This window comes from Lepidochelys kempii, chromosome 10 (assembly GCF_965140285.1).
Source record: "Lepidochelys kempii isolate rLepKem1 chromosome 10, rLepKem1.hap1, whole genome shotgun sequence".
Taxonomy (NCBI): domain Eukaryota; kingdom Metazoa; phylum Chordata; order Testudines; family Cheloniidae; genus Lepidochelys; species Lepidochelys kempii.
Genome location: NC_136389.1, coordinates 13952805 through 13980729, shown reverse-complemented (window position 1 = coordinate 13980729; position 27925 = coordinate 13952805). Strand labels below are relative to the sequence as shown.

At 42.0% G+C, this 27925-nt stretch overlaps 1 protein-coding gene across 7 annotated transcripts; it reads right to left on the bottom strand.

Annotated features, from left to right (window-relative positions):
• Positions 1-27509, bottom strand: PDGFA (platelet derived growth factor subunit A). 7 transcript variants are annotated; one of them, XR_012161118.1, is made up of 8 exons: positions 27006-27509; positions 25327-25423; positions 16996-17100; positions 14433-14620; positions 5228-5354; positions 2001-2083; positions 897-1010; positions 1-793 (listed from the first exon to the last, which is right to left on the bottom strand). XR_012161118.1 is itself a non-coding variant. In XM_073362096.1 (7 exons), exons 1-6 carry the CDS (start codon positions 27066-27068, stop codon positions 2028-2030), a joined length of 636 nt encoding a protein of 211 aa, XP_073218197.1. In that variant the 5' UTR covers positions 27069-27509; the 3' UTR covers positions 1-793; positions 2001-2027. The 7 variants fall into 7 exon arrangements, 3 of the variants coding, with proteins under 3 accessions (XP_073218197.1, XP_073218198.1, XP_078710672.1); XR_012161119.1 differs by lacking the exon at positions 2001-2083; XR_012161120.1 differs by lacking the exon at positions 16996-17100.
• Between the last annotated feature and the right edge of the window lie 416 nt (positions 27510-27925).

Below are 27925 nucleotides of genomic sequence, written 5' to 3'. Positions count from 1 at the left end.
TTATGCATAGGTATACCATTTTTATTTTAATATATCTCATTAGTTCGCATCCCACTAGGAGAAATACCATAATGTTTGTGTTCTGCTTACTGTTACACCAGTCTTCTATATGTGTTATTGATAAATGTAGTCCAAGAGATAATAAAAAGCTAGGCAAAGAGTAAAAAGAAAGCTTAATAATCACTTTATGGTGTAAAAAAAAATCCATTTAAGGCTCCCCAGAAGGTATTCTTTTTTTGTATAGACTTTAAAACACCACCGAGCAAGGATGTATTGTTTCTATAGTGTTTGCGTGGCATTTGATACATTCCTGCTTTTTTGTGCCTGACGTATATTTGTGTCCATCCATCTTCATCAAGAACACAGGCACATTTCTTGACATAAAGCACCGTTGACTGCTCTGACAGAAATCCACTATTCACTTAAGAGTTTTGTCTTTTTCTTCTTCTTCTTCTTCTATTTTTGTTTTGTACTTTTGGTATCCTCCATTCATTCAACTGTCTTTTTATTTTCTTTGTTTGTTTTGTTGTTTCATGGGTTTTTTGGACAGGGAAGCTTCCTATTGTTTCACAGAGTGCTACAATACTTGCTTTGATGTCACATTAAACAAATGTACATTGTCTCTTTGTTCTCATTAAGTGTTCTTTTCAGCCAGTTTTTTTCACATAGGAGAACAAATAAAGTATACAGTCAATAAAGCACCATACATAGTAGGTTCAGGAATGTAACAAACCATGTACATCCATGTCCCAGAGAGAAGTTCTTTTTTTTTCTAGCTTATTTCACCTTACATCTGCAGGAGAGAAAAAAGATATAATAACTCCATGATTAGAATCACAGGGACCTTTCCTCTTAGATGTCTTTAAAAAAAACTATTCTGCATGAAATTCACTAACCTGGGACAAGAAGTTCTAAATGCTGTTTTGATTGAGTTTACATGCTGACTTTTAAAGTTGAATTTTACAAAATCTTTGCTTCTATCATACTACTCCCAATAAATACCTGTTAATCTGAAACAGGATATCAAGTTTAGCATTCTTTCAAAAAGATACAGCCATAGAAATGAAATCTGACATTGGGAGTTTATGTGCAAAAAAAAAAAAAAAAAAGTGCTTGAATTATTAAATACCCCATCATTCAGCAATTAGATACATTTGCTACAAATTCAAATTAAATCCCACTCAGAACACTAGAATCATCTGCAACTGTTGCAGCTCATATTACTTCAGATATTTTAGAAATACAAAATCCATATTTAATTTGGAAATTTTACTGTCACATCAAACTTCACTAATATGCTGATCAAGCCACTCTTTTGTATTGAGGGGTTTCTTGTTTTGTTTTTTTTCCTACAATGCAAACCTTATAAATTTTGATGCCATCCTATTTTTGGATCCTATTCTTCCTCTGAAAGCCCCCAGACCAATGAAGGTTCTTAGCTTTCTGATACAGGGCCTTGTTACAGAAGAACAGGTGTCCTCTTGTTTTGTAAATTATGCAGTGATTCCGATAATTTCAGATGCATATTTAATCAGTCCCCAGTTCAGGCCAAAGAATGTTTGATGGTCATGCATGTAATAAAATTTACCATACGTACTGAATGCTTTCACAGCCGACGGCTTGGAACATAAACCATTTGTAACCTGGCAATTCATTCATGCATTATCATGGGATGCTTAGGCTTCAGAAATCAATAATAATGAAACAAAAAGCAGAGGAAATGGAACTTGAGATTTCCGAGAAGCTTAAATATTAGCACCCTCAATAAATAAAATGCAAAAGGAGGAAGTAGCTGAAGAATGTAAGATGCTTATGGTGATGTGTAGCTTAAAGGGAAAATACCAAGCAGGTAGAATTATCAAAGCCAATCACATCTAATCTCTTTGCAGCCTTGAGGTAGCAAGTGTCAAGATTTTGAACAGTGATTAAGCTGGAGTGATGATATTTGATTACGTTTTCCATTACTTGTGCCATTAGGGTGTTCAGCATATAGGTCCTACCTGATAAGCAAATAGTTCCAGTAGTTTTTATGTTGGTTTTAACCTTTTTCGTTTCCGTTTTTTACCTGTTTCCCTAGGCCTTCCTGTTAACATAAGGGCAGGCTGGTAAAAAGCCCTAAGATAATGCATTTTGTTGAAAATGAAGTAATAAATACTCAAGTTGTTATTGCTCACAGAATACTCATAATCTTTTGCATTACAGGTATTTCTTTATAACTTCTGATTTTGAAATTAATGTTTGCATAGGTAGAGTAATTATATAAAAGCAAAGCTCCAGTAACCCAAGATGGTGTTGGTGGTGACAGATCTGCCTTGTAACTACTGTTAGCATATTGTATTCAATATTTGCCTTCCATCCCTGTAGTTTAGTTATTTTAAACTTGCCACCCGTAACATTTTCTCACCTATAACTATGGATGTGAATCATTGTCTTCTGCCATTGTGATCACTTCCTTCAGAAGCCTGATTCTGAACTGACATCCTATTTCTCTCACATACACACAAGCTTTTCATCTTGAAAATTCAACTGCTTAGTCGTTGTCCACAATAAACATTTTGGAAAGTTGAGGTTGATTAGATAAGATTTTGCATGTATGAAACAGAGAACAATTTACAAAAATATGAAAAGCCACCAATTTTTCCTAAATGTTTTGGTCCAGTCTTAACGCAAACTAGCTTGGACTAAAATCATCCAGCTTGATTCACCTGTGGGTGCTTAATGACAGCCAGTGCATTTTTCAGCTCTCCATGTATATTATAACTTCCCCGAGAGGCCTATAGGAGGTTATATGTAAAGCAAAGCATGTCAAGAGAACCTGAAAGCTCTTGTAAGACAAACAGCTAGGTAAATTCTTCTGACATGAGCTTCTGAGTCCAATAAATATAAACCTGCAGCTCATGAGCCTTGCATTTGCTAAGTCCCTGCGCTAGTAAGAGGTCCTCTGAAGACGTTAAAATTTACACCAGGTGTCTGCAGGACATGGTAACCTCCGGCAGGTTCTCTCACCCAAGTTACAATCTCAGCCAGGCATCTGACAGAAATTGTAACCTCTGCTGGAAAACTGAGGCAAATTAAAGCCAGCACCAAAAATATCCAGCCAGTTGCTTTCCCATCTCAGTGACATCAGGCCAATGGGCTGCCCACTTCTACACTCCAGAATAAAAATATAAAGGGGAAATGGGAAGCCTGGACCTCCTAGGCAAAGGTGTGTCATCGGGGGAAGGAGATAGCAGCAAGAAACTTGCCTAAAACTCAGGCCTGGTCTGGGGAACCTTAGCAAGTTTCCTATTTGTCAGAAATCCCAAAGCAGGCAAGTTTCACCCGTTCTACTTTCCTTATAAAAGTTTCAGACCCTTTGGGCCTGATTCTCCTGTTCCTAACACCAGTATAAATCAGCAGAAAATCTACTGAAGTCAGTGGGCCACATCCTCAGCTGGTGTAAACTGCCAGTTCCATTGATACCAGGGGAGTTGATCTGCACTAGCTGAGGATCTGGCACAATGGAGTTATATGGTGGAAGTGAGGGGAGAATCAGGCCTTTTGTAATCAATAGGAGTACAACCTCTGAAAAATCCCTCATGGCAGAGATACGCCCCCAGCACTGTCAGAGTCCCTGGGGCAGTTATAGTATCCATGGGCACACGCAGAGCTTATTGACCAAAATGTTCCACAGCAAGACGCCGCCAGGAGAAATTGAAATAATAATAATAATAATAATAATAATAATGGAAAACCCCCAAACCCACACCAACGAAACTGTCAGACAAAAGACTTTCAGACAGAGAATTGTGGCCGCAAATATATTTCATGGGAGGTGGGGCAGAGTTACAGTTAAATAATAACAATAAAATGTTCAAGAGTAAGGAAATTACGGGTCCTGGATCAACCTTAGCTTTCACCCGTAATCCTGGCTATCTGCTAGCTGCTACCTAGAGACGACCCGTCCCTCTGTTTATTGTTGTCCAATCCCTTCCTAACATGGAGTCCAGAAATACACTCTCCCTGCCAAAACTCTACAGACAAATTTATAAACTAGCTAACCAGCTAAGGCCTGATCCCAAACCCACTGAAGTCAGTGGAAGTCTTTCCACTGATTTCAGTAGGCTTTGGATCAGGCCCCCTAATCCATATGGAATTAAGACTTGATCCCTCACCAGATCATCCTCCCATTTACAGCTAGAGATTATAACATCTTGTGTTCTGGTTGACTGCAATGGAGTTACACAGGCACCAAACTGGAATCACCTAATGGTTTATCAGACCAACTATTTTTTCAGCAACAGAAAACACTACTTTATCTCCTGATATAGGCAAGACATCACACAATAACCCCATGAATGTTCCTACTACAGTCTGCAGGAAAAAAAACCCTGCCACAGATAGGCCAAAGATCTACCTGTACCTGTCCTCCCTATACATTATCTACCATCGCCAGCTGCTACACTGCCTGCCTCATCCCTGGGGGCACCAGCACTCCACCGAGTCTAAAACTGGTGTATGACCCTTTAGGGTGCCCAGTGATCTGGCATAACTGAAAGTAAACTGCTAGGCTGCTCTGACTTACACCAGGGTTGGGCCAAGGCCTGGGCAGCTTGCTCCGTACCCAGCTTCCTGAATGCCTCCTAGCCCCTGAGATCAGTGGATCTGGGTACAGGAGAGAACCTGGGCTATCATAAATCCCCCTTTTTTCTGTAATTCATATTCTCAACAAGCCAGGCATAAGTTTAATGTGACAACTGGCAACAATCTCTGCAAAGATGGGTAGAGAAATGAAAACTGAATAAAGGCTGCAGTAGGAAACTTAATTCCAAAATTCCTTACTTTTGAACATTTAAATTCTTTTTAAATAAAATGTTCTATTCGTTTCAAACCTGGTTTTCCCTTTAGTAAAGAGAATTGTCAGCCTTAACTCTACCTCAGAAGAGTCGTTACTTGATAGAATTTACCAGCAAGATACAAATAGCATAACCTTCAAATCAGTTAGGCAAGATCTTTATGTTATGCAGTTTACGTTTAATTTAAAGGCTGCACTAAAGAAAACTGCTACAATTTCAACTTTGAATCCAAATTTTTATATACAACCCAAATCCTGTTCTAATTTCACGCCTTCAAACCAGAGGGGTTCTCAGTGAGGTCAATGGGAGCAGGGTTGGGTCCATATTCTTTACTACAAATATAAGTTCCCATCTGATAAAAGTACATGTACAAAAATAAAAGGATGACATACCAGTCTCCTCTTCTCGATAATCTGAATTAGAATTTGATGGTGTGCAGGTGCATTCCATATGCTCTTCTAACCTCACCAGAACTTCTTTTAATTTTGGCTTTTTTCTAACATACTCCACTTTTGCCACCTAAAAAAAAGAATGGTGTTTGTACTTAGACACATTAATGCATAACAGGATTTAAGACAGGTGGTTACATATCTATATAAACCACCTCTATCCTGGTAGAGCATCACATACATCACACACTTATTTCATGACACATCCTTTATACAAATTCAGCAGTTCCAAACAGACCAGGTTTTTTTTCTCCAAGAGTTTGATTTCCCATTCATGGGGTTTGAGCAATTCTATATTTCAGGATTTTTCTAAGTCAAGGTAAAGTTTCATATTCAGTCTCAAATCTGCATTTGTCTGCTGAATTTACAGATTTGAATATATTTTTCTCTCTACAACATTTCACCAGGGTTATGTTGAACTACCTGTTGTTTTTAAGACTAAGGCAAACAGCGAAGACATGGAAAGCACCAGTGCTGTTTTGAGAACCTAGCTCCAAATCTCACAAGGGACACCCCCTCTCTGTCCTGCAAGCTTCTTGCAGCAACTCTGGGCAATCTCCAGGTAAATGAGAGCTCACTTACCTTTAAAGGAGAACTAGGAAGAAAATGAAAAGGAGATTAACAGCTTTTTTTTTTAAAGTCTTTGCTGAGACACATCCATCTTGCTTGATGTTCTCTCTCTACTGTATGGAAATGTTACCTCTTCAGATATACTGAGCACATATTTCACTAGTATTTAGGTTCCAGGTACATTCCAGGCCCAGCAAATATGCTTAAATACAGTACAAACAGGTTCTAACACAGTTTGGTGGGCTAGCATGGACCATATTCTAGCTCTGGAAGAGAGCGAAGATAGAACACAGATTTTAAACCTTGCTCTAACTTGCACTGGCCCCATTCACGCTGGCCAGCCTAACCTTCTTAGAGCCCTGTGCAACCACCACTGAGATTAAACCTGAGTGAAACCATTATAGACAGGGCCTTGTGCTGAGGAAAGAACCACACCCAAAGGGGAATCTTCTAGCTGCTTTGCAGTCCTGCTTGGCACTAGGGAGACATCCAAAATGTGCCTCCCATTTGACAGTAGGGGGCTGTAAAGATGGGCTGTCATGGACAGCAATGAAACCTAATAGTGCGGATACTGTATTATTTTATACAAATTAGAGACAGAGAGAAATCGAGAGACTGGACCTCTGATCCCTTGCACACTGAGATGATTGACACACATGTGGTGCTCTGAGGACATAGCACCAGTCAATCGGTGTATCATTAAAATAGGCAGGGTTGTTAAAAAATGGTCAGTGTCCACAATTTTTACTTGACCCTTTTGCTAACTGTGTATTGATTTGTTTGTTGGGGGTTTTAATGCTCCTTGATCTTAGCACTGAGAAAACATTGACCCTCTGTCCTTCCAAAAGTGGCAAATCCTTCTCATAACATGGGGAGGGCGGGGAAATTATACTTCCCAGCTGTCAGAAACCATCCTTTAGCTTTCTGGACACACATGACCAATGGACAACTGAATGAGAGTACCCAGAGCCTAGAGTGAAATACTGGGCCCCGTTAAAATCAGTGGGAGTTTTGCCACTGACTTCAACAGAGCCAAGATTTCAAACCTACATTTCAGTCACGGCGCCCTTTTGTCAACAAGATCTGGAGCCTATTTGCATTTGCCCAACAAACAATAGTTCTGCACGGACAGATGCAGTAGTTAAAATGTCCACATTAAAGACATTTTCTGAGGCTGTCAGATTTCCATACAAAAAGATTTAGAGCTGGTTCTAACATGTCAGAATGCTCTGCTGAAGGGTCAACAATGGGTCACAGCAATATGTTTCAGGCTCATCTATCAGAGTATAACTCTAGCAAGGCTTTGAATGCAAAGATTTGAAAGTGTATGGTACATTTGAGTCATCCGGCATCAAAGGATAACTAATCCTGAAAATTCACAATAACAAACAGCGATTAAGACCTCCATAACCAGAGACCTAGAAAGAGACCCAGAAATTATGAAATGGCTTTGATATCTGCCATGCATATTCCAATTGTTGGAATTAACCAGCATCATCAAAAATTACTTGCAACTAAAACTGTAATCTAACTTTATTTTAGACCATCTCTATTTTTTTCCAAATTGAGATAACTACATATACACACCTTCCACTCCTTACTTTTCTACTACATGCACTGGAAGATGTAGGAGGAGATACTTAGAGACTCTGATAACCTACTTCACATTGAGCAATTAAAAGCTACGGTTTTTACTGAAGTGCATTGTAAATTAAAACAAACAAAAAAGCAGCCCCCAGGCTCCTCTTTCTCCTTCAGGCAACGAAAGTTAAGATTGAAGATTTATAAAGTGCTGTAAACATTCAATTTCTCAAGTTAAAGCAACATCAAATACAATTAAATTCATAAATCTGTGTTGTCTCATAACACCTGCTGCCACCATGGGATCTATAATTAATGCTAAGCTAAAACATTAGGCTCTGGGCCAGATTCTCAGCTGATGTAAAACACCATGGCTATTTTGACATCACAGGATCCAACTCTAGGTTAGCATTCTTTTTGTCCCTATCTTGTTGCTTGCAAGAGAAGGATAACTACACACTATTGTGTTCTACCCATTACTTTGAAATGGTTAGTCTTCAGCAAGCCACTGATTTCAACATGGGCTTCCTTCATCTTTCTCTAATGCAACAAAACCAAAAACCTTCAACAACAACACAATCCACCAAAAATATTACTTATAAAAACAATGGGGAGACAAGTTCCATTTGTGTTTCTTTTTAATTTCCTCCTAATATTACATTTAAATAATTGTACCATCATATAAAGGTTAGGGTCTATGTTTTGTACCTCTGTGGTCTCTATTCCACATTCCTATGTGTATGAGGAAGGAGAGGGGAGGGAGTGAAGGGAAGAGGGGAAGGGAGCATAGGGGAAAGTTATGTTGCTCAGATAAAAATATCTGGTCTGGTGGGAACACTTGATGGTATCCTCAGCCCCAAGGGGAAGGCAATGTTTCAAATTGTTCAACAGTGATACATAAGGAATGGCAATGAGTTTTCCCAGGCAGGCTGCAATGCAGAGTCTCATGGAAATCAGAGACTCAAAGCAGAGGAAAAAGGCAGGACTCTGGGCATGGAAACCCTGAGAACTCCACCAGCATAATAACAAAATTAATTCTGTACAAGAACTTACAAGAAACCTCTCAGCATGGGAGATGACTTTTACTATAACACTCAACAACAACAAAACCCACTTGGATGGTCCCTGTTTAACATACCAGACATGAAATAAAATCCTGCATTAGGATGCTTTTCAGAAATGAAATGACTAACAAAGGCATCAGTTTGCTCTAGCTCAGAAGTGGATTAGCAATGGTATGATGGAATGAAGCTCTATCAACCTGGGCAATTCTAAAAATTGCAACTGAGGTGTCAAGTTAAAGAACGAAGACAGAGGTCTGTTGCGTTTTAACTAGACACAAAGAAGTCAGCTGGAGTCAAACCACAGCTGAGGCAAGGTGCATTTGCCTATAATAGGTCAAAAAGTCACTGCACAATTGTGTTTTATGGAACAAGAACTATTATAACACTACCTGTTATGGGGTTTGCAATTGCTCTTAAAGGGAAGTTAAAGATCAAGTATTGCCTGGTCCCATTTCAGCACAAAACAAGAGAATACTGAAAGATGTAGTCCCCAGAGGGACACTGGAAATTGTACGATGCAGCAAGACATGATGGGAAGAAGCAACAGGGAATTTAAGGAGCAGCTTTCCCTCAGAAGAGGAGAAACTGGGGAGAGATCAGACTCGATGTGTGGCTCTTCACCAAGAGAGCAGAGGAAACAGCCTGGAAGAGGCTGTGGCTAGGACCTAGGAGGAGGCCTAGTGAAAGAAACCCAGGGTAGTGATAAAGCACATGAAGGACAAAGTATAAGGCAAAACAGTATTGGTGAGGGATTGAGGCCTGATTTTGGCTACACAATTAGGGGCTCAGACTGGTGCTTCCAGAAAGAGTAGGAGGAAGTCCCTTTTTCACTCCCCTACATGAATGGGAAGAGAGCTGTGGACCAAGGAAGGAGCCATTTAGCTCTGAGTCACAGGAAAAGAGTATACTTAGTGCAGTGAGGACAGAGAATCTGATTAGCTTTGCCTCAGGAATGAGGATTGTTGAACCTGGGGAGGACCAGAGGACCATTTTGTATCATTTTGCTTTGGATTCATGTGGTTGCCCTGGAAGGGGAGGACTTTTGTTTTGACTGAAAGCACTAAACCTACCTCAGAGGGAAACTACGGCCTGGCCCTGGACACTGGCAGGGACACTGAAGAGATAAGAATCCACTACAGTCCTCAAGAAATGCTTTGTTACAGATAGATTCTTGCTACCTAGATGTCCATGGCCCCTAAACCATACATGTGTGACCTCATGGACCACCTACCAGGATACGCATAATTAGTCCAGAAGGCCTTGCTGGTAGAGGAACCACTACAGTTCCATTTTACAGTGTAGAGGAGGCCAGATAAGGGAGCCATGAGGGTTCTTTGGGTGTAGGGTTGCTGGATTTACTGCTGCAGGGACTCACCAGCCACTGACCCCTGCATGTGATGGGGGATACAAAGACTGTAGAGGCTATTGTCACAGTTACAGGGCTATCTGCACCTCTGTTTTCTTTCTGGTCTCACTGAATGCATCTGCTCTCTACTCTACTCTACTCTACTCGTTCTTATACTGCACTCATCACCAAATTATCTGAACACTTCCAGTAGTGCACCAAGCAACACATATCTGTCATGTCTCCCAGTCTGCAGACCTTAACCCATGGCGGAGTAGAATTCTGCAGTTCTCCCTCTCTTACACCAGGCTCTGGGCTACAGCACTCTGTGGATCAACCATTCTTACTCAGCAGGTCTAACTGAACTTGGATACCCGCGGTTCTTTCCTTCAGGAGTCTAGTGATATCCAGGGATCAGACAGTCTTCTTAAAACCAAAGTATTGTTTCTTTTAACAGAAAGAACAAGACATTTCAAGAAAAAAAATTTTATAACAAGAAACACTCTATCTGCTTGTTTGTCTTACCGAAAGGCTTATCATCCCTTGACGGTCACGAAGGAAGATACCCCCATCAGGTCCATGCATCTCAGTCTGGTTCTCCTGAACAACCACCTCTTTCTCTTGAGGAAGTGTTCCTTTTTAAACGAGCGAGAGTTCTTTTGATCTCTTGCATATCTGCCCTTTCCTGCCCTGGCACTGTCTCTGAATGACTCTCAAGTGTTTGTCTGCTGAGAAGTGGCTTATCTTGGGCTACTCTTTCCCTTCCTGCTTGTCTTTCCCAACAGCCCCCTATTGAATTACACCAGCACCTCCATACAGTAAACATCCCATTAACCAGGTCAATGTGCAACATTCATAAATTAATGCAGAGCAGCTCCAAATCCATCAGAGCTATTACACCTGAGGCAGCGGATAAGGAGAGTGGATGGAGCCCTTCTGCTATTGCTCCACAGATTGGAAAGGAAGATTGCTCCCTGCTGTTCCTGCAGAGATCCCTAGCACCCAGCTCAGCTACTCGGGATTGGCATTGGGAACAGGATTTGCTCCATAATGTTCACATCGGCTGTCTTGGCTAGGAACAAACCAGCAGATCTGTTGAATGGAAAGATGTGGGTTTTTTCATGACTGCTATTGGGCTGACCCAATTAAGTAAACTTCAGGAAATGCCAAACAAAGGGATATTCCAGGTCCTTGGGTTGGTTAAAACTTCATCTACCTGACATATTTCTGGAACAAATATAAAACCAATGAAACCTCTAAGCATTATGAATTGAGTTTTGTTGCAGCAACAGGCACAGTTAAAGAAAATGCTTCCACAAGTGACATTAAAAAAAAAATCACATTCCACCAGCTGGCACTAGGGAGCGACTGGATTCCTTGCCATGTGCTAATCACAGAGGAATTCCCAAAGTCAAAATTCTGCAGGACCAAGCAATTTGCTTTTGCACCGTGGTTCAGACTTTTCAGTAGCCGGGTCAGAAAAGATATTCAGAGGTTCAATAAAAGAAACGGCAAACACTTCAAGTCTGGTCCAATTACTGAATCCTCGAGTATGTTAGCATAAAAATACAAGCAACAGAACTTGTGCTTATATGCACCTGAGGGTCAACAAGGGAGAGTGACTTTAAAACAGGCATTTCATTTCAATCAAACAGGCGTTCTTTCATGCTATTTATGAATAGACTGTTTAAAACATATTCCCGTGGGGAAAGGGAGATACATCGGACATAGGTGCTCTCTGTGCTGCCATGCAGCAGTTCCACTTCTCAGAGACTACTTTTTGTTGATTGCTCAGCGAGGAAAGAGATTCCATAGTATCAGATGGCTTGTTTTCAAGCTAAGAATAAAGGATCACGCTGTGACTATTAAAACTATTGGCTGCATTTGGAGGTAGGGAGATTTCAGAGGGGCCTGAAGGCAGAGGGAGTCCCAAAAGGAGCATATCCTGGACTGTGAGTTCCATCACCCTCTGAAAGGATGCAGCCTGTGCCCGGCTGTATTAATGCCAGCCAAGTCCACTGGCTCATGCGGAAGTGGAGAAAGGTCAAAGCACCCCTGTCCCCATGCCCCTTTGTGGGAGGCCAGCACTGCTGGCCCAGAGCACTGCTTGGCTCCCCAGCAGCAGCCCCCTGCCTGGTGTACACGGGGTCTAATCCAAAGCTCACTGAAGTCTATGGGAGTCTTTCCATTGATCTCAGTGGCCTTAGGCTCAAGTCCTAGGAGAGGAATGCCCCTAATGCCTGCACCCACCTTCAATGCACCTGCATTAAGCCCTCGCATTCCAGCCCTAACACTCTGACTAATTGATAAATGATAACTTTGTCCACAAGAGCATAAAGAAACCTCCTTTGCTTTGGCCTGTGAGATAATACGTCTGCAAACCCACTCACTGACCTTTCTGGGTGGACATTTTTGCAGTGTGACTAGGCATGCTATGATCTCACCACCTTGTCAATGAAAGGGGAAGGAGGAAAGCCCTTTCAGTCCTAATCAAAAGAGCGCTTTTATCCAGTCTGACATCATGGAAAAAACAAGAGAGCTCTCAACTGCATTCCAGGAATAACCCAGACAAGCCCCCCCAAAACAACTCCTACCTTTCCTGGGACCCTCATGCAGGGCTTTGCTAGATAATGGCATGCACACCCCCTGAGCTCTAAATACAGGATTTCCAAAAGGCTCACCAAACAATTAATTATATCAAAGCCTACGAGAGAAGCCAACTCTGGAGGATACAAATACAGATTCTGTTCAGAGATTTCTGATGAGACTGTGGGGTCAGTGGGCAACCTCGACAATGAGCATCCTGTTTCTATTTGACCTCTTGTCCTTCTTGCTTCTTAATTACTGTTTGGAGCAGGGGACTTGCCTTGGAATTTTCTGAAGAACTGGCCGATGTGTACTCGATATCATTGGTGTCACCTTATTAATGCTGCCATAAAATCATCTTGCCTGATAGGGTAACTTTTAATAAAATTAATGTAATCCTGAAGGGGACCAATGTGCATCACTGAACCGTGTGAGACAGTGAGACAGATTCCTTGGCGCAGTAATGGTGGGGAGATGACTGGCCCAGCACTGGCATAACTTAAAGCTGCTGCCTAAGTTTTAAACTCTATCACTGGCTTACGTTCCTTAATACATCCTACGCCAGTGGGGGATTGCTGTGGCTTGCTCACTCCCTGCCCCCTACAGTTCAGTGGGAGATGGAGGGGTGGAGACTGGGTTGTGGTACAGATGCACCAGCAGAAATTCTCATCAGCCAAGGAAATTCTCTGCTCGGCATTTGCAGCTTGATTTTCACCTCTTTGCACCATGTTTGCATATTAACCATAGAATCTGGCCCAGAGAACTCAATGGGAGCAGGACTGGGCCCAAAGGTGCTAGCACTACATTCACCAGTGACATGATGGTCACAGGTAGGGAGGCACTTTCATTCTAGGTCTCTATTTTAAGTGGCTTTCACTTTGGGGCTTAGACTTCTCCACTTTGTTCTCAGCCCAGCAGTTAATCGAGTTGTCCCTGACTTATTTATTTTGTATTTTTTTAATTATATTTGCAAAGTGTATCAAGATCCACAAAGGAATGATGGCATGTAAGTGAAAAGTATAACTATTTTTGGAAAGACTGAAAAAATCTGTTCAGATGTTTTCCAGCTTATCAGAGTGTGAAAATTTTCCTCGCCCATTAAAAAACTCAGACACTTTTTCGGGGGTTCAGATAATTCATCATTGGTTGGGATGTCGCGCTTTGTACTTGGAATACGCAATGACCAAATAAATGTGTTAGAAGCACCTCTTATAATTACTCAGTAAACCACAGTGTCTGCTGCACTCCTTAAATCCTACCAGGCAAATCCATATTTGAGTTTTTAAAAAATAGAATTTTGACCTTCGAATTTTCAGTCACGCATGGGGCCCAGAGGTTAATGAAATGTGATTCTGAAATGTGATTCTCACTCATGCTGGTGCAACTCCGTTGACTTCAGCAGAGTAACTGCTGAATTGCACTGATCTAAATGAGAGCAAAATACAAGAAATACCATCCACTTCATGTAATATTTACCAGAAGCCTGTGGCAGGGAGAAATGGATTTTGCTTAATGAATAAATATAGCATGAAGCCTTGAGTCTCTTAACCCCAGGGATACAATAACTTGGAAGACATTTTTTCAGATCAAAAGTGTTATATTGTCACATATAAAAGCCCAATTTAGGCTGCACAATATTTAATTAAAGAAATGTAATTCTGTGCAGTGGGTTTTGCAGTCCAACGCCCCTCGAGTCATTCTATCTTTTAAATTCAAGATCTGTTCTGGGAGAGATCGTGGGAAAGACACAATCAAAACTATTTTTTTTTTTTTTTAGATATAAAGGAAAATGAAAGGAATCCATGAAAATCAAATCCAAAAATAACATTTTCCACTAATCATATTTTATGAAAGGCATCTGCTCACTTACAAGGGAGCAAGATATCAAACTGACTTTGCTAGGGTGAGGGTGGTAAAGGTAGATGCTAAACAGGATGCACACAAGAATGTCTGAAGCTCCCAAACTCTTACAGTAATAGCCCTACAACCAGAATTTGCTCACCTTGACACTTCTGTGATGTATCCGTGATGGCTGGCATTTCATGCTGCTGGTATTGCAACAGCCAGTACAACGTTTGACCTCCACACACGGTGGCCATATCAGGAAATTGGCAGACGTGGGATCGATCTGACTCCGAGGTATCTCGTAAATAACAGTTCTTGTTTTGCAGACGGCAGGAATGGCTTCCTCTGCAAACAGAAGAACCCAGACTTCCAGGTGAACAGCTGTTCTCGCTTTAGAGCATACATGCTTACGCCACTACGTGCTTAAGAGAGTGATCCCCACCCAGGCTTTTGCGACAGGTGCTCTATGCTCCTATTGCTGACCTTAACGAAAAGCCTTTGTGCTGGGCTTGGATAAGCTGATACTGCTTGCCTCCCGTTCAATTGTGCATGCTACCCCAGAGTGAAGACTGAGTGGCTCCAAACACCCAGCTCACGAGACGACGGCCTTCCACCGCCCACGTCCCAGTGCAGCTCAGAGCGCGCACAAATAAATGGGAGGCACAGACTGTCTGAAAGGTGACAGCAGGCAAGGACACCGTCTGAAACTCTCACTGTTGTACTAGTTCCTGGTCAGATAGCTGGATAGGGACTGGTCCTGAACCATAGAAGTCAGTGGAAGCTTTGCTGTTTTCCAGGATAAGGGCCGTAATGTGCATCTATGTATATTTCACACATACAAAGCACATTTAATAAACTGCACACAATCTGCTTCTGTAATTGCTACACCATGCACCATCCCTTAGTTTATGACACAACCTTCTCCAACTTTCAGTTCTGCAGTGGTCTTAACACCAAGCGGTCATAAAAATGGCAGCAGTCCTTATTTCTGAATGAAGCTGGGATAATGACGCATGGCTTGATATTTTTAACAAGGCGAAACCATGACCAAAAGTGTCTCTAAGGTGCCACAAGTCCTCCTTTTCTTTTTGCGAATACAGACTAACACGGCTGCTACTCTGAAACCTATAATACTATGTTCAGCTGTGCAAATTATTTTACCAGGTCTCAATCTACAGCAACTTTCTGCTGCTGAAAGACCAGTTTACAAACAAAAGTTTCAGGCATTTGAGGGTTAGCTGTATAATGTTTGCTGTGCAATAAAGCAATGTTGTGAGATATTGCTCGGTGACAGCTTAGTCACAGTGCATTTAGCTGACATATGAACAATCCAAGATCCACAAACCTGAGATCTCTTGCAGCCTGGGATGATAAGAACTAGGACTACTGAAGAAGTGACATTCTTGACTCCAGGACCAGATGGGCTGGCAAAGAATGCTTTATCTCTGTTATGGCAGCCCCAACGGGGAAATTTGAATGGTGACAATTTATTTGAAGGCAGCTTGTTTTTTGCTGTCCAGTTAAAGAGGCTAAGCTGCTGGGGTATGATGAAGTTGGGATGCTCTTCAATATCCTCAATAGAAGTATAAAGAGAAGAAAATGTGATCTGGTTTGAACCTGTAACTTGAAAGCCTAGGATCACATTTGCTTTGATTTGGTTTGGGAAGAGGATCGTTTCGATGGGCAAGCCCCCAGAGGAAACTTAAAAACAACTCTATAGGGTGGGTAAATATCACAGCAGAGGAAGGATGCTTCTCACTCCCTACAATGCTGTTAACTAGGCCAATTAAGGGCCTGACAGTGCAAGATACCGGGCAGCTCCTACAAAATGCTAAGACCGCCATTCCCATGACTTTAAATGGGACGCATTCAGCACCTTACAGAATAAGGTGCCAAGTGTAGCAGGTGGTTTTAGAAGCATTGTTCTCTAGAGGCGTTCAGTGTGAGGAGTCTGCAGTTGCCAATTCACAGTGCAAATCCATGCTAACAGTGTGCTCTGCTGTATGTTTCATGAGATCTTAGTCTAAAGTTAAAATATACTGATTAGGAATTGCCCACAGCATATAAGAATATGCATGTTTTCCAAAGATATATTAAATGGTAAATCAGTAAGACCTAATCATTTGTAACAAGTGTTGCATAAAAATGCCATTTTGAAGTCAAGTAACATCTATTTCATTTTATATCCAGGCTTTTGTTTGAAACCATCATTAATACTTATTAGAAAAATGCCTTGTAAACATGCCTGGTCCCTTGTATAATGATGGGAATTAATGTCATAGCACTTCAGTCTTGCTCTCAATTTTTGGATAAACTGGTTTTGAATTAAAGAGTCAAGCTGTTTCCTTTTCTAGAGCTTCTGTCCTGAAAACTCTACCAACTGTTGATGTTTTTTTAAAATAAGGAAATTGCAGTAGTTGTTCCCCACACTACGAATTATACATTGAATATCACCACATTTTCCAACTAAGGGTTCCCTTTTAACGTGCTGCAACACGACAGTGAATGTAAAGAATTTATTCATGCTTGTCTCTTGTGGATAGATTACCCAGCAGAAGGTGACTGATGCAACAACTGACTTTGGAAAAGTGACATACTCAAAGGAAAAGACCATTTTACTTTCTACTTTTTATTTTGCACAATGAAGTGTCTTGCATGACTAATCAAAGGAGCCCCCCACGATTTTGTTCTTTAAGCACGAACAGCTTGTTGTTTCTTACCAATGCTTCTTTTTCTGCGAATGGGTACAGGGTGATTCTCTTGAACATGTTTAGCAGAATGAATACTATGAGATCTCAAGTTTGTTTCTGAAACATCATCATATCCTAAAGTAGAAAACACAATATCAGACCTTAACTGTGTCATAAGCACGACAGTCACTTTAATTCTCCACTATTAATGTATAAGAATATGCGTCAGCCATACATATAGGATCAAATCCTGCCTTAATATACAATCCTGTGAGACTCCTGCCAATAAAACTGCAGGGGCATAAGGGCAGAACTTAATGCAGAATTTCTCAGATAAACATGTGCATTTTTAACTCTCTAATATTTGTTTTATGGAAAAATATAGAAACTCTCTGTGTTGTATGATACAGGGGCAATTCTGTTTTAATTCTGTTGCATTTCTCCTGTGAAAGGTATAATAAACTTTCTAACTGGATCTAGGTGTAGAAATTAGAATAACAATATTTCATGATGCTAATACACAGATTGAAGTTCTCTTATAAGACGTTCCAGGAGTTCTGGTGGTGTGAGTCTACATAATACAAAATATGGTGTTGTAGTAAGAATGCTGTTACTATAAACTTTCTCTTGTCTGGCTAACTCAAGAACAAGCAATAACTAGTTTGGGTTTCCTTTTGGCCTCTCTGTTGCAGAACAAATCCCTTGTGAAGTATCCTAACCTTTGGAGGGGCATCTGAAGCTACTGCAGACTCTGGGATTGCATCCAGGCTTGTCTCGTTCCCTAAATAAGCCTACCACATGGGTTAAAGGGCCATGAGAAAAAGCAAAGATGGAAAACTTGGCATTTCATTTATCATATACAACAATAAAATGACAGCTCCGCTATTTGGTTTTGTGAAGTGAAGCCGTCCAGGTCGTGTCACATGCAGTGGGTTTCAGAAGGATATGAGCACATACTGCATTGCTGGTATAAACAAAATGCGGACTGAAATGTAAGTAAATTCCAACACATCTCGTATGTGTGGTAATCTGCCTATTGGAATGCCCTCTGTGACATCATGGGCTGTTGGATCAGTTTCACCAATGCCTTCAAGGAGAACTGTAACACGCACACAAAATACAAGTGGGTAGCATACAAAAAATCAATTACACTCTCTGCTTGCTAACAGCATGTAATGGTCTCCTGTTTTCTATAGCTTTGTATGCCTTCTAAACACTGCAGTCCTTTCTGCTTCCAGTGCATTCATATGCATGTTTCATAATGTATCCACTCTAGTGGAACCTGTTTTACACTCAGCTATGTTAACAGTATGGATCACACATGGCTGCTCTATAAATAAACTGACTCCTTCCCGCCCCACGCACACACACCCAAGGAATCACACCCAACAGAGCATGCGGCTGTGAAATAATTGCACGCCTCGGGTGCATAGTGAGACATAAAGACAGAGCCCAGGTGCCTTCAGCACCCTAGAAGGAACCACATGCCCTCAAGTGTGTAATTCCTCTTTTCTTATAAGTGGAAAAAAGCAAACTAAGTGGGCTATGCAATTGTAGCCTCCAGCAAACGCTTCCACTCATCTGTTGGCAAATCCTGCCCATTTCCTAAAACAGTGGGAATGATCCTGTGGGGGTGGTGTAAATCAGCACAGTGCCGTTGAACCCAATCTGTCTAGGTATGTATGTGGCCTTCATCACAGGAGTGTCTGAACACCTCGCGATCACTACTGGCTTTTAGCCTCACAACACCCTTGAAGGGTAAGGAAATATTGCTCCCATTTTACAGAAAGGAAACTGGGGCACGGGGTGGATTAAGTGACGTATCCAAGGTCACCTAGGATATGTCACTTAATCCACCCTGTACCTCAGTTTTGTATCGTTACAGTAATAGGAAGTAGGTAGCTGAGCTGGAAACTGAACCCAGGTCTCCCAAGTCCCACCCCAATGCCACTAGGCCATCCTTCCACTCTTAGGTGAGTGAAGCTATGCTGATTTACACTAGCTGAGCATCTGGCATGTTCTTTTTACTCAGTGGGGTCTGCGAGTACTCACCACCTCTCAGGACCAAACCCTTAATGATTTCCCATATGCTGGGAGATCATTAAGCACTGGCTACCTCCCTCTCTTTGATGCAAGAAACTATAGTGCAAAAGCAGGGCAACCATATGTCCCATTTTGGCCAGGACAGTCCCTTTTTTAAGCCCTCTCCCAGCCATCCCGACTTTTTTTGGCAAAACTGTGCCTTTGCCCTGTTGGCTCTTACTGACTAAGCATCAGTGGGCAAGAACAAACTCGACAAACACACAGTTTTGTAAAAAAAAAAAAAAAAAGTGGGTTGTGACCCTTAGCAGGGGTGTGGAAGTACACACGGGGGGTGCAGGGGGGGGAGTGGCAACACCAGTCCTGCGCTGGAGGGAGGGCTAAGGAGAGTGGCTTGTGGGGGGGGGGGACTTGGGCCGGCCCTTGGTGGGAGGGGGACCTCAGGCCAGTCCCAGGTGGGCGGGAGGGGGCCTCAGATGGCCCCAGGGAGGGGAACCTCAGGCCAGCCCTGCGAGTGGGTGGGCAGCGGGGCGGGCTCAGGCTGGCCAGTGGGGTGTCCCATTTTCTCTTTGGGGAAATATGGTCACCCTATGCAAAAGCAAGCTGCATTCATTCTGCTTAGCACAAGAGCCTGACTTGCACAGGGTGCAAAGCCACTCTGCTTACCTGCAAACAGGGTTTAAAAAGTAAAGGCTATCTGTAAAACTGATACTCCTGAGCCTAGCCTCCTGCTGGTAGCGGCCATCTTGCTGAAAAAAGAAATGAATTATGGAGCAGCCCTGAGTACCAGATTCCAATCCTCCGTCCCTTACTGGGCAAAGCTCCTATTTAGCATAACTCAGTCATACTATATTGCTTTATGAATCAGGTAAGATCCAGGAAGTAATCTCATCAACTAACCACTATGTTAAACCACGTGTTTATGAGACCGCAGTTGCACAACTCAGAATTCCATTTAGTCTTATGCTACCATCAGGTTACAAGCAAAATGACATGTTGGATGTGCTTATTCTAAGATAACTTGTAAGGCGCTGAAGGCCCTTGGCTTATACTGTGTCTTGCTGTATCACTATAAAATGCAATTGGTTCACAACCATATGCCCAGCTGGGTGCAAGTCCTGAAAGCAAAAAAAAGTAGAGCTACCCTATTGCGAACACAGCTGACTGTGAAACAAGTTCCACTGAAATCTAAATGCATTATGAAACGTACGTACAAAATGCTTTTTTTTCACTCAATCATTGGTGTCTTTTTATGAACAGAATTGTGGAGCATGTGGTTACTGCAAGAGTTATTGTAACTGAAAGCAGTTAGCCTATATTGTATCCCTCTTGGCACCTGGGCCCACAAAGGTATTTAGGCTCCTAACTTCCATTGAAATCAATGAAAGAAGAGGAATTTTTACCATTTTAATGATTAAAACAACGCTGTTTCAGCAATCCAGAACAGAACTCTCCTGTTGACTATTGAAGCCTAGAAATAAACTCACGATTTGACTAAAGGGCTCCTGAACGAATGGTGTCAGAAATTATGTCAATTTTTCCTAAGATAGAAGTGATCAAGAGAATGAAGCTGCAGGGTACCAAGTGCCTCAGAAATGCAGAGTTTCCTGAACTCCCTATTAAGTCAGGAGGAGCTGTGGGTGCTAAGCACCTTGCAGGATTAGGTCCTAAGAGCAGAGAGTTGAGAAATGTGAATGTAAGAAAAAAAGTATGATTCCCAATTTATAAACGTTGAAAAGTACTGGTTGCTAAGTCAACTTTAAGGATGCTGTGCTGAGCAAGATGAATGCCACTCTCTTTTAAGATGGGGTAGTTCATTTAATAAAACAAATGTTTTCATGGCAGCTGATCAAATAATTTCTCTTTAATCTTTTATGCACTGATGCACTGACAACATTCTGATGATGGGTAGAAAAAAATTCTAGCCATTAGCTCTGGTCAGTCCCTTAATGTAGTTGAAATTGTTCTTTTTGTCAGATTGGCATTTTTCCACTATGTCACAGAGTAGCTAATACATAAATCTCAGCATTCTTATAACACTGCCAATAATGTGATTACTGTACTCTCTAAATAAGCATGTGAAAAGTGCCCTAAAACTAAAGCAACTGTTACATACTTATATATCTGTATGGTATCCTTGTTTTCACATGTAATTTTTGTGCATACGGTACAGTCCCAAATGGTGCGCTTAGTTGTATTCTGCTAAACAAGTATCATCTTGATGAGTGTACAAGAAATGGAGGCCCAAGGTTCCTGGTATCATCATCAGCTTATGAAATTCTCATTGTTTCTCTTTCAGAATTCAATACAATGTACAATAACAAATACAGTCTCTCTTACAAATCAGTCCTACTCCCAAAAGCCCAAGGCAAAATCAGACAGTTTGATCATATTTCTATCCGGTCTAAAATATGCCCTTGTGATATCCAAACTCAGAGACTGTCTAAGTTTTAAACTTTGATCTACTAAAAGAAATTAAAATAGTAACATGTAGGATGCATTTTTCTGTGGAGAGTTGTAATTTAGTAACTAAAAAGAATAACATTATAGTATTTAAGCTTTCCAGAGCCACATTCCCTACATCATGTCGCGGGAGGGGAGGAGGAAGAAGAGAGCAAAATACAGACATATCTCAAAAGCTTGCCTCCTTCACTGTTTTCAGATGGCCTAATAGAAGATAATATCTGCATCCTTGTCCATTTTTAAACTGGGGCTTGGTCCAAAAATTGCTAAAGTCAACAGGAGCTTTTAATGAATTAGACTCTTTGTGATGTAATGAACTAACATAATACCAATTTTTCCGTGTGTGTGTGTTATTTTATAATACACCATTAGAATTTAGCATTGTAGCAGCACCAGAATTTCCTGGTTGATGCTCCAACATCATCCACTAGTACAGGGAAACTATTGTTCCCTCTGTGGGAGATTCTCATCTCAGTCCAAGCAGTGATGAGGCAGGAGGCAAATCTACTAGATGATTAAATGAACTCCATCACCCATAGGACAGAAGGGAGAAGGTAGTGTGTGAATAGTAAGAACCACACTGCTAGCGAAAGAGATTTTGCAGACAGAGTAGAGGAAATGACTCTTTTTTGGTGATTTATTCTCTTAGCTATTAGTAGTAAAGTTGTGGACCTTGAATGCTAGAGATATTTACTAGCTGGGATCATGCATGCTTTATATTTTAAGTAGCCAGGGTTTGATTCTGCTCTCAGTGGAACTCAATGGATTTACATCAGTGTAACTTTCACAGGGACCTGTTTCTGGGATCCTTACTGAGACAAAACTCCTATTGCCTTCCGTGGTAGTTTTCTCTGACTAGGGAGTGCAGGATCAGGCCATAAGAGCATAAAAACATAAGAACGGCCATACTGCGTCAGACCAAGGTCCATCTAGTCCAGTATCCTGTCTTCTGACAGTGGCCAATGCCAGGTGTTTCAGAGGGAATGAACAGAACTGGTGATCATCAAGTGATCCATCCCGTCACCCATTCCCAGCTTCTGGCAAACAAGGAAGAATTTGGCCCAGATTTTCTTTATTGAAAACATTGATAAGCACCGTGTTGGATAATGTTTTGCTTTAAGTAATATGCCAGATGGTGTGGGGGTGTGGTTTCTAATTTTATGAAGGGGTTATCAGTCATCCTTGCAGTACAAGATCGAGTCAAAATCTGTCAGAATGCAAGGAAGAGCTGCCCACTCTGACTTAAAAGACTTACTTGTGAAAAACATATACTGTGTTTGTTTTACAGTGTGAGAGAGAAAGTGACCTCTCTCTCTCCAATTTCCACTGACTCTGCCCATTACTGAGCTACACATTTCTTAGGAAAGTCAGACATTTACTACATGAAAGCCTAATTCTGCAAACCCTTGCCCAAAAGAGCAATTCTCACTGATTTGAGAAGATCTATTGAGTTTAATAGAGCTAGTCACTTGAGGAAGGATGTGCAAGGTTACGCACTAAAATGGGGGAGAAAGTGATAATTGGATGGGTTGCGTGGAGTTTTGAGTTTTTTGGGTTTGGGAATTTTTTGTGCAATCCATAATTTATCAGAGTAAATGCTGCAAAATCACCAACATAACTGCTGCATAGATCTTAATTGAACCAACCCTTTTAAAATGTAGTTATTATTCTAAGTAACAAATATATTAAACCAAAAGAAAGAGTATTGTGTGAAATGTTATCTTAGCAGTGCTAACCATCAGACATCTAACTTTCTAGCCCATGCTAACCTCACATACAATAAACATGCCCAATCCTGCAATCCTTTATCTCCAGAGTATACCCACTGAATTCAATTTTAATTGATTTTGTATAGCTATCATAATACTTGGGGTCTAAGGATTATTCATGAAAGAAAAGACTGCAGGATTGGGTCCAGTGATGTGTTTAAGCATAAACTAAGATTGTAAATGCCTACCTACCTCCATCAGGGCCCAGTCCTGAAACCATTAGTCAGAATAGAGTAATAGAGTTTAATGCTTGGATAAGGGCTACTCACATAAGTAAAAATAAAGGTGCAGGACTGGATCCTTGGAATTTTTATAAGTTCATGCCCTAAAATATTAATGTTTCATGTTCAAATATTAAAATATTTGTATTTCCTGTTTTTTCTGGTGCTTTCTGACTGATGCTTTGCAGTAAAACAGCAAAATGAAATAACACATTTATGGTTAACTTCTTAATTTTTCAGTACTGTTTCTGCTTGATATTTGCAATTAGGTAAGTAATTACAGCCTGGAATAAGTTCCACTGCTCTGCTCCATTCACTGCCATATTTTAAAATAATATAGTCTTGTATCTACCAGTTATTGACTCAAAGGCACAGGAAATAAAAAATCTGTTCAAATTCCAAAGTGCTCAGGCATCTCCCTCGGGAGCTAAAATATTCACTAACTCCAATGGAATCAGCATTAGGTCCTTATTCACTTGAATGGTATAAAGCACAATTTTAGGTGGGGACATATGGATTCCTTATTTTGTCCCTATTGTGAAAGCTTATTTAATCCCAATGACAATCAGAGCAGAACTTCTCTCTAAAAATTTCAGATCAACCCAAAATCAAGATGGATAAGAGGGTTTTTGAAGAAAGAATGTGTTTAACAGTATTAGTAATCAGCCATTATGGCAAAGCAATGTGAAAGGAGATGAGTATTTGAAACTTCAGTTTAATGGGACACCAGTTACTGCTCAGCATCACGAAAAAGGAAAGCCATGTCTGTAAACTATGTTTCTGGTACATTTCTGTTCACTATTACTTCACTTTAAAAAAAAATAAGACAATTAAGTTAACATTTAAAAAGATGTTGCAACATTGAATGAAGGGGATTGAGCCTAGTCTATATTTTACCAAAATGCATACCATACGGTTTCAATGGAGCTCTCCCAATACCAATGCAAGCAACAACTCATTGACTTTTTGTTTGTGCTTTTAGAAAGGTAGAGGTTTACCCTGGGTTCATAGAGGATGCATCTGTTTGTTTTATTCTTTCACAAACTAAGGGAAGAAACCACCAACAGCTAAGTGCATCAACTGCAATGTAATGATTCTGACTCAATAATGCAATGATTCTGAGATCTGATTCCAAACTGCAATCATTTGTTCCAGTGTAGAACATTAGTGAAGTGTACAGTCTCACAAGCCTAATGGTGCAGAAAATAACCTCCTGCTATTCTCTTCTGAATGAGTGTCTGTAAGCTCCATAGGAAGGTTCCTGTTTAAAATCAGTATGGACAGTTTATTTTCCTTTCAATAAGCCCCAGATTTTGGAGAGACATTACTTCATTCATAAATATTGTTGCAAATATTTTAAATGACTCTCACACGGTAGTTTAAAGATAACGGTGCAGTAGAATAACAACAATAAATATTATGGAAATTCTTTTTTTTTTTTTTTGCTGATAAAGATGTCTCACAGTACAAAGGTCACTAACATTAATATTACACAGAGAAAAAAGTGCACCAAGTTTATTTGGTGTCTGCTCACTTTTCGATGGTTTCATTTTTAAATGCAAAATAAGCCTGGTTTGGAAATGGATCCTTGTCTGGGGTAACTGTTCTTGGACTTTCCTAAGAACCCTGCTGGGATTGGGGAGAAACGCCTGACTCATCATCTTCCTCCTCTGGTTTCCCTGCTTTGGATTCTGATCTTTGGGCTAGGTCTGTCGGCCCACCCAGCGCTAGAAAGGAGGGAATGGAATATTCAGAAACCGTCTCTTTAAAGCCATCCTCACAAACAGACACGTGCTGATCTGTGGGCCCAGGTGCCATCCCTCTGAACAGTGGAATAAAAAGGGAAGGAAGGAAAGAGACTAATTTACCTACGGAATCAATCTCCAGGAGGCGCTGCAAATCGCGGATGCTGTGGATTTCGCTGTGAGCCAGCCTCTCGATTAGCTCCTGAGGGATTTCAGCTTCCTTCAAACAGACAAAACACCAAATCATTGCTTCCCCCTCCTGCTCCAGGATCACCTCTGAGTACATGAGCACTGCAGGCTGAGCGTGCCTATGGACGCCCCTGAAAGCTCTGAGCTGATTCTACCCTGCACCCCACTACGCAAGTGGAATGGGGCTTTTCGCATGAAATTCTATTCAACAGGCTCCTTGCTTAACATTTCCAAGTAACTCATTTTAGGCATCGCCTTGCGTCGGAGGACGTGTTTCGATGAGACATTTAAAATCTCCCCTCCACAGGGTTTGGAGTCGTCCTGCGTTCGCCACCGCTTGATAGCCCCGCTGTTGTGCACAGGCAGGGAGAGAGAGGGTGCCTAGGTGTTTATGATTTCATAGAGCCATCACCACCAGCAGAAGAGATCAAGTTGAAATGCGCCACGACTCTGAAACCCAAACCCCTGAGCAATTGTTTAACACTTTCATCTTTGAGCTGGTTTAAAGTTTCTGCCAGGTGGAGAGATCCTTAAACCTCCCAGAAACTCACAGGAAGGGGATAAAACAAAGTTTTCAAGCTGGTTATAAGCTCACACCAACCCAGGGCGTCAGCAGCTTCCCCCAACGTCTGTCGGGAGGGAGAGAGAAATCACGTATCCTAGAACAAGTACCCACGCTGTACGTATAAACGAAAATGAAACTTACAAAAATAATAATTAATGATAACAACCCCCCAGGTATGATGCTTTGGGGTGGGCATGTGCCTTGTGCCGCTAGCGAGAGGCAAAGTGGGGTTTCAATTGTCTTACAAATTCCCTCAAATTTCCCCCTACAAATGGCCACCTGTAATGATCCCCAGAGAGACAGAAAATCATGTTTCTCTTAGATCTCTCTCCATAGGAATCTACTGCCCACACATACGAATGGGTTTAGCTCAGACTACACCCCACTTCTCCCTGATTGGGCTCCAAATAAATAGGTGCAAAGGGATATTTATTTTTACATTTTTGGCCGCACAAGAACAACTTCAGCTCTGAAGAGGGGAGAAGAGGTTTTAATGATTTCGGTTTTAAACCCAGATCGTGTGTGTATATGAACCCAGTAGAGTAACTGCTCCTCGGTCATTTTATTAGCGGTTTCATTCTAGTTTCTTGTTCGCAGGAAACCGCGCTATAATTCCTGCTCCTTGCCATGCAACAACAGGTCCGAGCACGGATTTCTTTGCAAATAATCCCAAGGCCGTTTGCGTTCCGATGGGTGTCGCAAACTGGAACGGGGTGGGTATGCAATTTTTTTTCCAAAAAGCATGCAGCCAGCAAACAGCCCTGGAGCAAAATGCACGGTCATTCCGTTCACCCATTTGCACCCTACATGGCAACTTGGTTTTTGCCTTTGCAAAATTCTAGCAACCGCGGTGAATCGCTTCCCCCGGCAGCAATACTGAGAGATGCCCTGGAGGGAACTAACAAACGATCTCCCCCGGCCCGGGTTAAAACTAGGAGCTTTCCCCCTCCCAAACGACCTTCTAAACACTCTTTCAACACACACACCCCCCACCACCACCGCTGCTGAGCCCTAGGAATTAACAATGCAAGAAGCCAGTCTCACCTACCTCAGGAAACGCAAAGGGAAGGTAGCAAAACCCTATCAGCAAAATGCAAGCCCAGGTCCTCATCGCGTTCTAAGACACTGGGGGCACGAATCAAAGGTCAGGGTGCTGTGTCGGAGCTCCAGCCCGGCTCCTGTGGCTGGGAAATTCAGTACCATCCCTCGGGGAAAGACACGGGTGAGGCGTGCAGCTCGGGGCTCTTCGTCCACGTTGAGGTGGGGGGGGGGCTTGCTTGGGGGATTTGTATGTTCCCTTGGCTAGAGGAGCTCCGCTTCTGCTGCTCTCTCGCGCGCTCCTCTTGGCTTTAGGACTAGACCAGCCGGTACTTCTGCATATTTGCTTAGATCAGACCAAAGTGAAACCCAAGGAGTCAATCCGGAGCGCAGCCGAAACGCCCATCACCTGTCTGAGACAAGCTCGCCCCCCTCCAGACATGCGGGAGCGCTTCAAACCCGCCTCCCTTTCCCGGCAGGAGGCAAACCCCAGCAGCAGCAGGTTCCTTTAATTATTTATGTATTGCAAGATCGCCCCCCTCCCCCGGTCCTCCACTACCCTTTCCCTCCCTCCCCCCCAGTAAATGGATCTTTATTTATAGGGACCGAAATGTTTCTCTTGCTGAAAAATGCCCCCCGCTTTTCCCTCCCCCGCCGCCCCGGCTGGGGTGAGGTTAAAAAAAAAAAAATCGGAGCAATATTGCAAGATCACAGGCGGCCTGGTGCAGTTTCTTCCCCACTTTGCACGGGAGACAGGCCAGGTTTAAATCCCCGGGGGGCCGGCACCGGCTCTGCCGATCGGAGCGAGGAATCGGAACTCCCAGGCAGGGTTCTTGAGCTGTCTGGAGTGTGAAATAATCCCGGGGAGGAGAATATAGCACAGGCACCCTCCCACCCCATGCGCCTCCCTCTCCCCCCTCCCCCCCCCCC